Source organism: Leptidea sinapis, chromosome 20, assembly GCF_905404315.1.
Source record: "Leptidea sinapis chromosome 20, ilLepSina1.1, whole genome shotgun sequence".
Lineage (NCBI taxonomy): Eukaryota > Metazoa > Arthropoda > Insecta > Lepidoptera > Pieridae > Leptidea > Leptidea sinapis.
The window spans coordinates 12,494,916-12,511,248 of NC_066284.1; the positions used below are offsets into that span (position 1 = coordinate 12,494,916).

At 35.6% G+C, this 16,333-nt stretch overlaps 1 protein-coding gene across 2 annotated transcripts in view; it reads left to right on the plus strand.

Annotated features, from left to right (window-relative positions):
• LOC126970081 (endothelin-converting enzyme homolog) overlaps positions 1–14,429 on the plus strand; it is a 75,830-nt gene extending 61,401 nt beyond the window's left edge. For both annotated transcript variants that reach the window (XM_050815793.1, XM_050815792.1), the window contains 7 exons: positions 144–307; positions 3,066–3,248; positions 3,730–3,891; positions 4,603–4,792; positions 6,435–6,565; positions 8,976–9,115; positions 9,705–14,429. In XM_050815793.1, coding sequence (XP_050671750.1) covers positions 144–307; positions 3,066–3,248; positions 3,730–3,891; positions 4,603–4,792; positions 6,435–6,565; positions 8,976–9,115; positions 9,705–9,881 — 1,147 coding nt within the window. In that variant the 3' untranslated portion in view covers positions 9,882–14,429. The remainder of the gene's footprint in view (positions 1–143; positions 308–3,065; positions 3,249–3,729; positions 3,892–4,602; positions 4,793–6,434; positions 6,566–8,975; positions 9,116–9,704) is intronic.
• Positions 14,430–16,333: the final 1,904 nt, after the last annotated feature.

Here is a 16,333-nt window from a genome sequence, read left to right on the forward strand (position 1 = left end):
GAGTCCCTACTGGACAGCCCCCTTAATGTGGCCGCCGTGCGTACTTACGATGTCTATCTACACCATGAGACAGGCCTGCTGTTAGGTACTTTAAAATATATTGCTGTATTAATAATTCTACCGCGTCATATTTTAATTTACAGAACTGTTAACAGCTACATGATGTGGCAAGTTTCACGTTCGCTCTCTACGTACTTATCGAAGCCCTTCCGCGATGCCTCGAAGATACTACGGAAGGCTCTGTTCGGGACGGAAGGCGCAGAAGAATCGTGGCGGTATTGCGTCACGGACACAAATAACGCTATAGGTATAGCTTTTAAAAGTGAACTATATTTATTTACTCGGTTAAATTTTCCTTAATTATTATCAGGATAATCTTATTGCTACTTATCATGTCATGGAAATTGCAAATTGCTAGCCGGTTACATTATCTCTGGCCTCTCAGGACGAGCGTCAAGGGGTGAAAGGGGAACAGGATCCCTCCCATAGTTCGCACTGAATCACACCATATTTGTCCGCCATTACTGACCCCAATAAGGTGAAAACTGTATACCTGGCCTTATGCCAATCACTTTTGACCTATTGTATCCCTGTTCGGGGTGGAGCCCGCGTAACTATTATGTAAAGTCTGGAAAGAGCTCAAAAAGCTATTCTGAAGATAATGCTTTATAAACCTATCCGATACTCTACCAACCTATTTAGCTCAGAATGCCAAGTTTTAACGGTCTGGCAACTATGTATTCTTCGGAGTATATCAAGAAAATATGCTACCCTACCCCTCAACGTGATTGTTCTTGGACGACGCCGCACTCAAATATGCCCCATAATAAAATGTAAAACGGCCTTCGTCAATAAGATGATCTCTCCTCTAATCTTTACAATAAGATTCATGAGAAGACTTTTATCTACACACTAAGCAATTTTGAGGTAAAAAAGAAAACCAGCGCTTATCTTAAACAATTATCATATTCAGAAACGGAAAGTCTACTGTAACCGATTCTCTAAGAAATGAACACACACACACACACACACACATTTAATTTTTATTGATTATTAATTGTTTCGTTTGTCATTGTCATTTGTCAAATAATCACTGACCCCTAAGATACAGTTTCAACTAGTTTCGGGATCAGAGATTCACCCCTTTTAATATCACTGTATAACTGTTTTTCAATGTTATTATTATTACAATTAACGATAAAAAGATGTAAATAATTAGTATTAAGTATATAATAAATATTGTACGTATAGTAATTTAAGTTAGTAAGTAAAAAAAAGAATTTTTAATATTGTTCAATACTAAATCACTACTCAAGCTACCAGCAGCTTATAAGTCAGCCAGCACATTAATTAGATTTCTATGGATGACATCTGAACTCCTTCAAAAGTAATTTTAAACTATTGGTCTTTTTTCCATCGTAAAATCAATATGTTTGGCGTTTCGAGTAACAATTCTGGACAAGTCATTAAAAAATCTGTTTAAAATAATCAGAATAATCTATATATATAAAAATGAATTGCTGTTCGTTAGTCTCGCTAAAACTCGAGAACGGCTGGACCGATTTGGCAAATTTAGGCCTTGAATTATTTGTGGAAGTCCAGAGAAGGTTTAAAAGGTGAATAAATAGGAAAATGCTGCTAATCTATATATATAAAAATGAATTGCTGTTCGTTAGTCTCGCTAAAACTCGGGAACGGCTGGACCGATTTGGCAAATTTAGGCCTTGAATTATTTGTGGGACTGAAAAAAAGCGTGCATGCGATGCAAAATAGGATAATCTGCGTGAATTATTATTCTTAATGACTCAAGTTATTAACTGTTTCGTATTTTCGTGATGTTTATAGATACATCCTTTTAGAATAGAATAAAAAATTAAGGGTGTGTACGTGAATGAAAGATTCATTCACGTACAAGCCCTTAAAAGGAATACCGCCCACAAGTGTGGAAGCAGAAAGGGCATTTTCTGGCCAGGCAATAGAGTAAAATACGCAGTAGTTTGTCAGACGACAGTTTGGAAATGTTGTATTTTCTTTCGCATACATTTTCAGTTAATATTAAAAGCTGAAAAATTTAATAATTAAGTAATAATTTATCAGTTTAAAATGTGTTTTTATTTGGTTGATTTTGTAATTTTGCGTTGTGTATTTTTTTTTTGCTTTTTCAGAATATTCAGAATTTGTTATTGTTTTTTTTGTGAAAAAAAAACTGTATAATTTGATTGATCTCATTTTTATAGTTATATGTAGATACGTAAATAACTGTGGAGTTGATAAATTCATTGTTTTAAAATGTGCATATTATCAATAGGCGGGATCCCGCAAATACCGAGATCCAGCGGGATTGAAAATTCGTAGTCCCGCAAATGCCGAGAATCAATACAGGCCGCGGGATTGGAAGCCCTATTCCATACATAATTTCTATGAAAGAATTTATTGACACACGGTTTGCCAGTTCTGCTGTGAAACAATATCATTACGACAGCAGGGTGCATATTTTACAAAGTAATTTTTGATGTTATGATATATTATTGACAAATTCATTTAAAAACATTATTTTATTTATTATATACAGAATAACGTCTGTCGGGTCAGCTAGTAATAAATAAAAATAAAATCGGCAGAGCCTGTACTATGGTTGCAAGACAACGATATGATATTTAATAAGATATACTTACTTAAACATACCTTAATACATATAAACAAATCCATGACACGGAAATAAACACCCATTTTCATCATATAAATGTTTGCACCTACCGAGATTCGAATCCAGGACCTTCTAGCTCAGTAGGAAGGGTCACTAACCACTGGGCTGTATGGGTCAACAATTAATCAATCAAAATCTAATGATTCAGTAAGCAAGTATAAATGTGTAGGTTTAATTATCTGTCATAATTTTTGAGTCAGTAGATTGTTTTTGATAAAGTTATGTAGGAAGAGTGTTTTAGCACTCGAGGAAAGATGCGATTCCACTACTCGTGTGTGTTGAAACCCTCGTCTTGTGTGAACAATTTGCACCCTCGCTAGCTCCCTTTGGTGAGTAATGCACTATTTCTTATCAACAGGGTTCGCAGTGGGTGCAATGTTCGTCCGCGAGGTATTTCACGGCGCCGCGAAGACTGAAGGCGAGATAATGATTGACAATATACGAGCGGCCTTCAAACAACACCTGAAGCAGTTGGATTGGATGGACGCAGAGACTAGGGAGGCCGCTGAGAGCAAGGCAGACGCCATCACCGATATGATAGGTATTGCTTATTGAGGTACCCATACGGTACATAAAGCTAAGGTACGATATTATATTACTGCCCGGTTACATAGTCTATGGACTTGACGTCGATGACGTCACATCGTTGCTTTGTTACGGTGTACAAAATAAGCATAACTAAGATATTATTATTATTAAATAAACTACGATTTATTTTTCTGTATTATGGTGGATGATGGATGTGAAGGTGTTGTGTTGTGATGCTGATTATTATTATTATAATTATGAAAAAAACAATGAAAGTTAAGCAGAAAGAGTATTTATTTTTCGGGCAGTACTATTATTATAGAGCGACACAGAACAACAGAAAGTAAAGAACTTGTTTTTTAAATTATTATTTATTTCCAATAGGATTTCTTCAAATTTTTTCCTTGAGTGTTTTTAGTGAGAATATTTTATAAGTGTTACAATATTTATGATTAAGTTTGCACGGGAACTCTATTTTGAATTCGTGATTCCAGGTTTCCCGGACTATATATTAGATAAAGAAGAGCTTGACAAACAATACGAGGAGCTGGTTGTAAGACCAAACGAGTATTTTGAGAATAATATTGCATTTAACACGTTCAGTCTGAAGCACGACCTGAGCAAACTAGACGAGCCTGTTAATAAAACTAAATGGGGTAAGTAGTGCAATAAAATGAGCAATATAATAACCCTTGTTGAAGATATAAACCTGTGTGAGTTAAAACGTGTTTTAAGCATATCGAATATTCGATAAAACTCTGTATTCATTAAGCTCTAACTATAACAAAGAATGTGATCAAACTATAAAAGAAACTTTATAAAATTGTTAGGCTTAATCTGATGTAATTAACATGTATTTCTTAGCTTTGAGAAGGCTCAGCAAACAATATATGCTTCGTTTTTACGGTTGGTATGGGGTAATTCAACAAATATGTCAAATGTTTTCTAGCACAAAAAAGTGGATAAGGGCTCTCTCTATTCAATGTCGGTCCTCTAGAATCGTGTGATTTGCTAAATGTTATTTTTATAACGTTTTAAGATTTTTTTTTAAATTAATGCTACACCAAAACCAACACGTAGATACTCTTCAGTCAAGGCTCCACCTGCAGGGTCCAATTTTGCAGTATCAATTATCTATCAGGCTATCAGACTTGATCTATAATTGTATATTAGGAAACTGACTTGAGATCGCTCTTCAAATATAAATGATATTTATTTAAATTTATTCCTACAAGACACACATTCCAAGATTTGCGTACAAAGCGCTAGGTTGCTTGGATGAGCTGTAGGTAGAGCCGCTGCCAGTTAGAAGTGGGGAAAATCATAAAAAAGTAATTTTTTATAAAGATTATTGAACACCATTTCAGGTATGACCCCTTCAACAGTAAACGCGTACTACACACCAACAAAGAACCAGATAGTATTTCCGGCTGGAATTTTGCAAGCCCCATTCTACGATGAAAATAACCCAAAGAGCGTGAATTATGGTGCCATGGGGGTGGTGATGGGACACGAGCTGACACACGCTTTTGATGATCAGGGACGAGAATACGACAGGTCAGTTTTCCATGGATTAGCTTAACTTTAACTGGGTTAATATACCTAGGCTATTGATTACGTCATTGTGTTTCATTTTATCTTCATTATTTCAACTCCGAGATCGCCCCAGAAAGCTAGCAGTCTTTTGAGACTGCTACAGGCTTATCGAAGCGATGCTGAAGATTGTGCCACGTGCTGTGGCGTTTTCTCTGACTTCATGCATCCTCTGCATACAGGGCTGTCTGTCCATGGTAAATAGCTTGCTTGCCTAAGGGACAATGGTCCATTATGATACATACAAATTTTCGGGTTTTGTCCTTTTTGTAGTCAGATCATGTTGATTATAATATCTGTCTTATTTTCTCTCCCCTTCTCTTCTTCTGTCATTGTTATAGCCCCTGTACGAACTGATGTAGCTTCATGATGTTTACCAAGTGTTGTTTCAATGTGTAACTGTCCCACTCCCTAAATAAACTCACACCTCCTGGTAAATAAAGTCTATTCTTTTCTATTCTCTCTATGAGCCACTAAGGTGGCAACGAACCAGCCGGCCGTGAAGCATGAGGGTATTCGTATATAATTGTGAAATGTGAAACTCTCAAAACAAAATACCTCATAGTCGTTTCCTTAAAATTACTTTCCATGTTGATAAAATTTAATTATAATAAATAACATCTATAAGAAATACAAATCTTATATAATAATGCCAGTGATGACTTACGGTACGCAGATGGGGTCACTAACTATGGGCCTAATGCGAAAGCTCATGGTCGTTTAGAGGGATTGCCCTCTCCATTGGAAGAAGGCTATGCACGGAATTTCCCTGCGAGATCGAATCAGAAATTAGGAGATCCGTAGGAGAACTAAAGTCACTGATATATCCCAAATGATTGCGAAACGGAAATAGCTGTGGGCAGGGCACATAGTACGACGGACAGATGGCCAGTGGGGCAGAAAAGTCCTCGAATGGCGACCATGTACCGAAAGACGCAGTGTTGGTAAGCCCCCCACAAAATGAACTGGCGATCTGGTCAAGATCGCTAGAATACGTTGGATGAGGGCAGCGCAGGACCGATCTTCATGGAGATCTGGAGGAGGCCTTTGTCCAGCAGTGGACGTCTACCGTAGGTTCCGTTAATAGGTATTTTAGCCTAGTGTGTTGTAATGTCTGATGGTTACACAGTATCCTCTTTTTTAGCATTTAATATCGTATTATTTAATTCGTTTTCATTTTGTACTCTATTCGCTTCGTCATCAAGATTTATTTATAAAATTAATATGAATTCGTATCATAATCAGTAATAACAATAATAATACATCATCAGTAATAATCAGTGGGAAACTCCTTCGCACAGGATGCCGGCTAGATTATGGGTACAACAACGGCGCCTTTTTCTGCCGTGCAGCAGTAATGTGTAAGCATTATTGGGTTTCGGCCTGAAGGGTGCTGTAGCTAGTGAAATTACTGGGCCAATGAGATTTAACATCATGTCTCAAGTTGACGAACGCAATAATTATGCCGAATTTTTGGGTTTTTCAAGAAACCTGCAAGCGGCACGGCATTGTAATGGGAGTATCAATTACCATCAGCTGAACGTCCTGCTCGTCTCTTCACTTATTGTCATAAAAAAATATTATGTTCCTATTTGTGTTTTTGCAGGTTTGGGAACCTTAACCAATGGTGGAATAACGCAACTATAGCCAAGTTTAAGAGCCGCGCGCAGTGCATACAGAAACAATACTCTCAGTATTCAGTTGATGGACAACATTTAAATGGAAGACAGACTCTGGGTAAGACTTTGTCCATATACAAAGAACGGTGAGCCTGCGAAAGGCTTTTCCTCTGTTACTCGCCTTCGGAGAACTTACGTACACACTCGTTCTCTTTCTTTCATTGCTTAATTTCGCCGTGTTTTGGTTTTTATGGACTCAGCATTTGCTTGTTCCATAATGTAAAGTCCCATTACTAGTAAGTTCTACAAACTTAATATTTTCTTTGATTAGCGCGAGTGTTACATATTTAAATAAATCACCTTTAAAGAATTAAAACGCGTGTAATTGTTACTGTGTTTGTACACTACATTTTTGCGTAAAATTACATTTTTATTTTTATTTTAATATACCCGACGTTTCGAGACCTTTCCAGATCTCGTTTTCAGGGGGACTGCAGATGGAATGAGTCAATGATACGTGGGTAACACTGAAAATGTTTAGAACTGGCCAGTTAGAAACATTGCCAATGAAAACATTTTTTGTATTTCAATTTTAGAACTCTTTGGTAACCTAATATAGTAAGTATATTGCATTCATTTGTCATTTGTTTTTGTAAATTGGCGGCAAATCTCAACTCTTGTTACACGTGAAAATGAACCTAACGCGAGAAAATTTTCGGTCAATCATTTATTATGACTTTCGTTGTGGGCTTACTCAAAAACAAAGCTATGATAGACTGCGATTGGCATTTCTTAATGAAGTAGCAATCTCAATGATGATCCGCGTGAGGGACGTCCTTTAATAGCGACTACTGAAGATAACATCAGTGCTGTGCGACGCATGATAGAGAAGATAAGAGAGTAACCTATCAGCAGATACGGGCAAGCGGGCATTGGCATGAGTCAAGTTCAAAAAATATTACAAGAACATTCAGGCGTCAGGAAGCTTTGTACCAGAATGATTCCCCATACTTTAACCCACGACCAGAAACACCTTCGCATGGACTGGTGTCGCCAAATGTTAGATAAGTTCAAAAGCGGTGACTCAAATGCTGTATTTGACATCGTCACAGGTGATGAAAGCTGGATATATTGTTACGAACCCGAAACCAAAAGACAATCAGCTCAGTGAGTGTTTCCTTTCGAGGATCGGCCAACTAAGGTAAAGAAAGGAAGAAGTCAAGGAAAAAAGATGATTGCCTCATTCTTTGGTCGGATAGGTCATTTCGTGACAGTTGTGCTGATGAAGATGGAAGGACAGCTACTGCAGACTGGTATGTCAATCGCTATTTGCCTGTTGTCTTGGAAACAATTCGACAGCAGCGCCCTCAAAGCAGGATCCTCCTTCACGACGACAATGCTTCAGCGCACTCCGCAAAACAGACTGTTGAATATTTGACTATGGCAGGTGTCGAGATAACAAGTATCCGCCATACAGTCCTGGCGCCCTGCGACTTTTATTTATTCCCAAGAACTAAAGATAAAATTCGAGGTATTCGCTTTACGAGCTCTGAAGATGCGATGAAAGCGTACGAAAATGCCATAGAAGAGACCCCTAAGGAAGAATGGGCTTTTCTCAGTGGTTCCATCGAATGCGACGATGTGTAGAGAGGAACGGAGATTACTTCGAAAAACAATAGAAGTATTGGCAACTTTCTATATTAAGCCGTTTTTCATTTTCTAAACATTTTCAGTGTTACCTAGTTAGTATTTGTCATAGTTGTCGTATGAAGTTAGTTAGTTTTAGCGCCATTTATTGCCTCGGAGGTGGTATTTGCTGTAGACACATGGTTTTTGGCAAAATTTACTGACAGTGTCTGTCCTCTTCTCTTTTGGGATGTGTAGTTGTGAATTTTAATTTAGAGATTAACCATCTGTCCATATATGAATAAAAATGTAACTTTTACCAAAAAATCTAATGTAAAAACTGTGTGTTTTCTACATACTTACTGTAAGCGTGTGTACAGCTTTGGAAGATATCAAGTTGCAACGCTCATTAAATTCTTCTAGATAATACTACAGATAGGGTTTTCGTAAAAACTTTAGACATGCTGAGTACTTTTAGTAGCTTTTTTAAGGATTTTCGGGCAGCCCGCCGCGCGGACTCAAGCGAGCTAGCGTCAGAATCAAGCACATATAGCAATATAAGAGCAGATTAGATTTTTTTATCTATGATCTATTTATATTTATGATTTAAATTGCATTTTCTCGCTCTATCGTAGAATCTTTTCCTTATCTTATCCGCAGTCACTCTGTCGACGGCAATACGTGTTTGCACTTCGCGTACCGAGCCGATATAATAAAAAAAATTTGATTTTATACTGCCATGTTATAATTAAGCGCCGAGAATGAACTCAAATAGCTCTTAGACAAAATGTCTTTCCTATCAATAATGACACGTTTAGCATTAATTATGATATAGTAAAACTGCCTTTGTAGTTTTTCTTACCTTAGATATTTTTTTAACTTTTCAATATATTTTAAAACAGGTGAGAATATCGCAGACAATGGTGGCTTAAAGGCGGCTTATCACGCCTATTTGGACTACAGCAAGACAGTGGATCATAACCTCACTCTGCCAGGTCTTAAGTACTCCCACCGGCAACTCTTCTTTATTTCTTTCGCTCAGGTTTGTGTCTTGCAAAAAAAAAATACAAGTTTGCTTTCTTTACCAAAGTAATATTGGAATAAAAAATAATTTTGAGGGTATCCAAATCTTTGTTGGTAATCATTTTCAAATTAGGTCACGGTACTTTTGTAAAATATAATAAATCCATACCTAGTACGATTAATATATTCGTAATCTAATTATGAAAATTTATGCAAGTAAGTTTTAAAATTCCTACATCAATATTTTGGTAATTCTTAGTAAGAAACTAATTTTTAAATACTTAGTGAAAAAAACTGTGAAATTTTTAATATTTGAAGTAAAGGTAATCAATAAAAAGTCTTTATTCAATTATCAACCAATGCTGTCATCTTATTTTTTTTATTATGAACTATGACGTCATTGTACATGAACACAAAGCGCGCCAATACGGTAGGCGTTTAAAGTGTCCGCGTCCGTTGGCTGTTTAGAAAAGATGTTAAATACTTTCAGTACCTTATAATAACTTAAATATTTTTTTATAATATATGATGATGTCAGTTACGAAAATTTCATGCCCTATCATAAATTAAAAACCCATCTATTTTATAAATAATTTTTCAACTTCTAGGTGTGGTGTTCAGCCATGACAAAGGAGTCTACAAAAATGCAAATAGAGAAAGATGATCACACAATTGCAAAATATCGCGTCATCGGTCCAATTTCTAATCTTCCAGAATTTTCTGTGGAGTTCAACTGTCCCTTGGGTTCCAAAATGAATCCTAAACACAAGTGTGAAGTGTGGTAATAATTTAAAAGAGCTTTGTACGAATGTGATACATTGACATCTAACGTCATTCGCTTTATTTGGAAGTAGTACTCTTCGTTGAGTACAAAGATGCTTATGACAGTGACAGATGTACGAAGACGTTAAGCTAACTATTGCTATGCATCTCGCCAAAGATATAAGAGTACATAGAGAATTTAATTTAAAAATGGAAACACAATCTGAGCATAATTTGACGTTTCGTTATAAGTTAAAATTAAATGATATTTATAAGATATGTAGTGAGAAATATCATACTATTAATTATTTGTAAAAAAGATAGTAGTTTGTATGGCTTATGCTTTAGCTGAATATATTAATGATTATGTGTCGTGTTGTGCCTAAAGTATATATTTTATAATATTTTTGGAGTAATGTTACGTGCATTTAGATATTTACTACGATTAAGTTCTTCAAATGTTATAAATCATATTATTATAATAAAATGGATCCATTTCAATCAATAAATCATCCACATCTTAAAAGTAACATTGAGACAATATTATCTATGTTCATGATTACTCTATAAATACATTTAAGTATCCATTAGATTAGAAAAGCCATTTACTATTAAATATTATATATTTAAGTTTGGTCACGGCATGGGTTTTGAGTCGTGAGCGCAATATATTATGTTAAATTTATGCAAAATGTGAATAAAATCTGTTGAGTAGTTTTTGCGTTTTGCCCCGATATACATACGGACAGTTTTGTCTGTTTTTCTACTACTGTTTGGTTCCGTTATTATTAGAAAACACAGTATGATGTTATGATTTTATTATAATATTATGTACCTATAGATTAGTTCATTCCCTACTTTGATTACCTACCGTTCTGTATAATAGATAATATTATATACTCTGCTTAAAAAAACTTATTGAATCAGGCGTTATTTTTCGGAAATCCATAATTATCTAGATGTTGTGATTTTTATTGAGAGTATAGTTTTGTATTTAATCAATTCCACACGTGTTTCGCCTCTACACGAGGCTTCTTCGGGAGATGTTGACTCACCAAATTCTGGCACGAGATATATTTTTACTCTGGATGGCTAACCAATTATTAGCTACGAACAAAGTGACAGCTACTTTTTGGTCTGAATCGACGGGCCTCGCAGTACACTTAAATGAACCAATACTATGGCTGCCAACTTCTAGCCAAAGGAGAGTATGCCCGATTTCAGAGAGGGCACATAAAAAGTACAGATTAATAATAAAGATTTTGCATAATTTATTAAATATTTAGAATTTTTTTACTTGTAATATTATTACTATATTTGTACGTGAATTATTGTGGCTGCGTAGTGCGTACATACGCAATAAGTATTTAGTACTATCTACAATCTACATGAAGCAGATTACAATAAGTACTTTATTTTATTTATTTACGCCAAACTGGCAAAAATCAGATGCAATGAGTTTTATAATATATTTCAGTGTTTAACTTATATTATCGTATTAATGTTTACTTTTGAAGTGTCTTAAGTATCTTAACCTTCAAAATAAAAGCTGTTTATTTTTTCTCTAATTTTGCAACGTTCGTTGTTTAAATTAAGTCTGGTAGACTTATACTGTATTTATTAAAAAACTTACGAGAACATTTTGATAGTAATATTATCACTAATTAAAATTATTTTATAAATACATAATATATTTAAAAGCGTTAATTGACGCGTACGTAAAGTTATTTATAACAGTTCTGCGCAATAGCTATCTAAAGGTATCAGTCACGAAGTTAAGCCATGCAGCTATAAGTTATTTTGAATGTATGTCGTTAAGTATTATAAAATATACTTTCTTAAGTAAGTTCCAGCTGAATTATACTTAATAAATAGTAAGATAGTACTCTTGTAATATATGACATTTTTCTTTCTAAGTTTTGTAAGTGATTTAAAAGTGATAATTACTGTAAAAGTTTTAACATTTTTCCTTTTATCCAAATAGAAAGCAACCTTCAAATATCTGATAAATGGTTGAAAATTGTTTTATATATATCATTTAATGTGCTAAATATATACATTACGAGTGGGTTGTCTCAATAAATACTCCAAAAGCTATAATTTAAAAAAAAAAAACAACCGTTCCCAATATTCTATCTACAGATAGAGAAAATTATTACTACCTTCTACTGTCAGTAATTAGCTGTCAATAATCTAAGGCTGTCCCAATACAATAAGCCATTCTTATCGCCTTATATTTGGACGCGTGAATTGCAATTGCCATACAAACTTCTATCGCTGATAAGCTATACGTGCGTCGTCCCATTGACAGACAACGTGTACGGATAAGGTGAGCTACCGTCGTAAAGTTTATTGGGAGAGAAAAGTCAACGATAGTTACGATTTTTATCTCAAGTAAGACTAGATAGACTGAATATTGGGAACGGCCGTTATCGCAGTAGGTACCCTTTCTTACCGTGTTCGTAATATATCTTTATCTTTGTTATCATATAAGTTTATTTAGTTATTCCAAGTGTTCCACATTAAAATTTTAAGAAAAGATAATAGATTTCTTCCAACAATGGTACGTGAGCCATTGAAATAAAAAAATATCCAAAACACAATACAGAAGACGGACTAAAATTAAAACCCAAAACTACACACAACATACCTACCAAATAACTATTAGTAAATTTTTACATAAAACCATCTGTCTACAGCAAATTCCACCTCCGAGGCAACAAATAGCGCTAAGCTTCACAATGACAAATGCTCCTGTCAACTGCAGTCCCCCAAAAAACGTGCTCTGCAAAGGTTATGTAACGTCGAAACGAAAAGTTTGATATAAAATACTTAAATTATATAATTTATATAATACGTGGGTGAAAGTCAATTCTTATTCAGATTTCAAAGCAGTGGGAGGCTCCTTTGCACAGGATGCCCGCTAGATTGTGGGTACCACAACTGCGCCTATTTTTGCCGTGAACCAGTAATGTGTAAGCATTACTATATTTCGGTCTGAAATCGCCGTTGCTAGTGAAATAACTGGGCAAATGAGACAACATCTTATGTCTCAAGGAGACGAGCGCAATTGTAGTGCTGCTCAGAATTAGTATGAATTTTTTCAAGAATCCTGAGCGGAACTGTATTGTAATGGGCAGGTCGTATCAATTACCATCAACTGAACGTTCCTGCCTACCTCGTCCCTTATTTACATAAAAAAAAGATCCCCTACTATATAGTACATTTTTATTCTACAATTTTACCTGATTTTAACTTTTTAAGTTTTGACGTTGCTGTCATAAAAATCAGAGCACAAGCTTGTCAATATTGAACGACTATTTGGTTCGGAACACTTATTTAAAAAATAATTAATAATTTATTTGTGGTTAATTAACTCCCAACTAACCCAACAATATAGGTATTTATATTCTTACGTAGGTATTTCATTTTAAGTACCAATTTATCGCGTAGTTTGTAGAGCTGGTCATATTTCATTAGAGTTTAATATGAATTGTAAATGAAATTCTAGAATTAATATTTTTCATATTTAGAGTACCAACCTAGGGGACTTTTATAAAACATAACCAACATATTCAGAAGTAGCAATCTATTTTATGAAGCTTCTTATTTAACAGTTACCATATCGACATGTTTTAATTTACTACTACAGAGGTCATATCGGAGCTTTATGAGTTCGTTATTAATTGCTTGTTGAAGTGGTATGTATAATCATATAAAATGTTCATTATCAGTATCAGAGAGATACTGATTTACTGCTATGCAATGGTAAATACAATACTATAATATCATTAAAAAATAAACAAAAAAAAAAATAGACAAAGGTAGGTAAAAATAGACAAAGTTGCCTAGCCGCCTTATTCATAATAAAATACTTATCGAAGTCTTATAACCCTATATAATTTAAATTATCACCAATAATATTTACCCGTTACGTCGGACCAAATAAGGCCATATGTTTAGGCTATAAGTTAGCTTATAAATATTATTTCGGGTCTATCTTTAAAACATTTTATTAAGAATTTGTTTAAATTATACTACTTATTAGAACAAGTTTAACAATAATAATAACAATACCTAGTTACTTAAAGTTTCAATAATTATTTGGATTTCCCTCCCTTAATGGCGAATCTGTAAGTTATTTGGATTAAATATAATTTTTAGAAAACTTTATGTTTTTCGCATTATCAAACATGTGATTGTTATGTATGACTCTATTTCTATTTGCCGGCTATAAGTTATTATGTATTTTTTAAGAATAAACAATAACACAGAATTTTCTAATTTATATTTTGCCAACGTAAAGATGACATTATTATTATTGTTTTTAATGTTTACATAATGTTATTTGCATGAAATATTAATAATTATTTAATAAATTGCAATATACCTTATGTTAATTAGTTAATTTCCAAATTCAGATAATTTATTTTTGTTGACTGATCAGTAATAAGCAAGTAATAGGTTTGTAATTTGTGATAAATCAACTGCATAATAAAAAAAAATATGTACCTATTGGAAAAGTTTTTTATTTATATAATCAATAAATATAAATTATACTTCATAAGAAATTAATTTTTCATTTATTCATTTAAGTTCCTGTAACCCCTAGTAGCTTGGGGCAGAGGGTATTCACAGTGATCGCGATCGGTCCAGAGCATCTCTCTTGATTACACTCCATCTTTCCAATGTCCTTTGCTTCCTCAATGACAGTCCGCCGCCAGGTTTGCTTTGAACAGCCACGTTTGCGTTTTCCTTGAGGATTCCAGTGTAGGGTTTGCCTCGGTATATGGTAGGAATCCGATTGGAGTGTGTCGCCTATCCATCTCCATTTGCGGCTTTTAATCTGGAGGTGGATTGGGAGTTCATAACAGCGTTGTCAAAGATGATCGTTGGAAATTTTGTCAGGCCAGTGAATACCGAGGATATTACGAAGGCATCGTTAACGTAAACCTGAAGTTGATGAGAGATGGACTTGGTGACCGTCTACGTCTCACACAGATACAGCAATACTGTCGTCACGTTTGACCGGAAAATCTTGAGCTTAGCTCTCCGTGTCAGTTTCCGTGATTACCATACGGATCGAAGCCGTGCAAAGGTTGCTCGTGCTTTGGCTAGTGTGGATAGTGATATCCTCATCAGTCCCTCCAGTCTCTGACACGCAGCTCCCGAGATAGGAAAATTTGTGGTCGCGTTCCACTACCTCTGTGCCAATGAGCAAGGGGCCTGAGCTCGTTGCCCCGCACCTCATTTCTTAAGTCCCACCTTTGCTGCTTCCTCACACTTTACAATAAGAGGTGAAAGAAGGCACTCTTGTCGTAGATGCAATATCGTTAGAGACATATAGCAGTACCTACATGCGGTTGCATGCACAAACATTTTATTTATTGTTGCACATTGGTACAATTTCTAAGTTTAACAATAAAAAGGGATTTTTTGCATAAAATTATAATTTCGCATTTAAGTACCTATACTATAAAGTTTCACATTTATTTCCAAAATACGAAAATTACGTAGGTGCTAGTACCTGTACCTACTTAAAAATAATGTTTTCTTTGTATGGATATTTTGCAACACAAGCGCATGGTCAATCGTTGCAATGGCAAATTGAATCTCATATTCACATGCAGGCGACTGCAAAGTACACCAATAAAATGATTTACACAGGAAATCGAATTTGAATATTATGAATGATTCCTGTATGTTCTTCAGTCGTGAAAAACAAATATTGTATTTGGGAAGCGTATTCAAGATTGCGTCGGACTAATGCACAGCATAACATTTTTATTTTTACTTATCGCATTAAAGACAGATATCTGGACCCAGCGATACGTCATATTTAACGTACAAAATTGAGCACAATTTTTTGCCTCATGCCGGGGTATGTGTGTACGTTAGGGAGGATATCTGCTGTCGCCGTCTAGGCAATTTTGAGGGTAGGGACCTGTCCACTCTCAGGCTCCGCGTAGATTTAGAGGACCGCGTCCGCATCTATGCGTGTGTCTATAGCTCCCATAGTGGTAACGCAGAAACCGATCATCTCATGGGCTAAGTTCAAGGGGCAATTGACGACGTGCTTGCACAGATTCCCTCCGCTGAAATCGTAGACTTGGGTGATTTCAACGGGCACAATGCCGAATGGCTTGGATCACGTACCACAGACTACGCAGGGCGATCTGTGCATAATTTTGCATTGGCGTAAGGTATGTCCCAATTGGTTGAGTCGCCAACGCGGCTCCCGGATGTGGATAGCCACATGCCGTCCTTATTAGATCTTCTGCTGACTACACATCCCGATGGTTACCAGGTCTTTGTCGACGCCCCTCTAAGAACGTCCGACCATTGCCTGGTCAGGAGTATAGTGCCTATCCGACGCCCACGTCGCAGACCACCAGCGACCCACTGCGTTTGGCTCTACAAGTCAGCAGATTGGGATAGGATGCGTTCCTTTTTTGCATCCTACCCTTGGGGCATG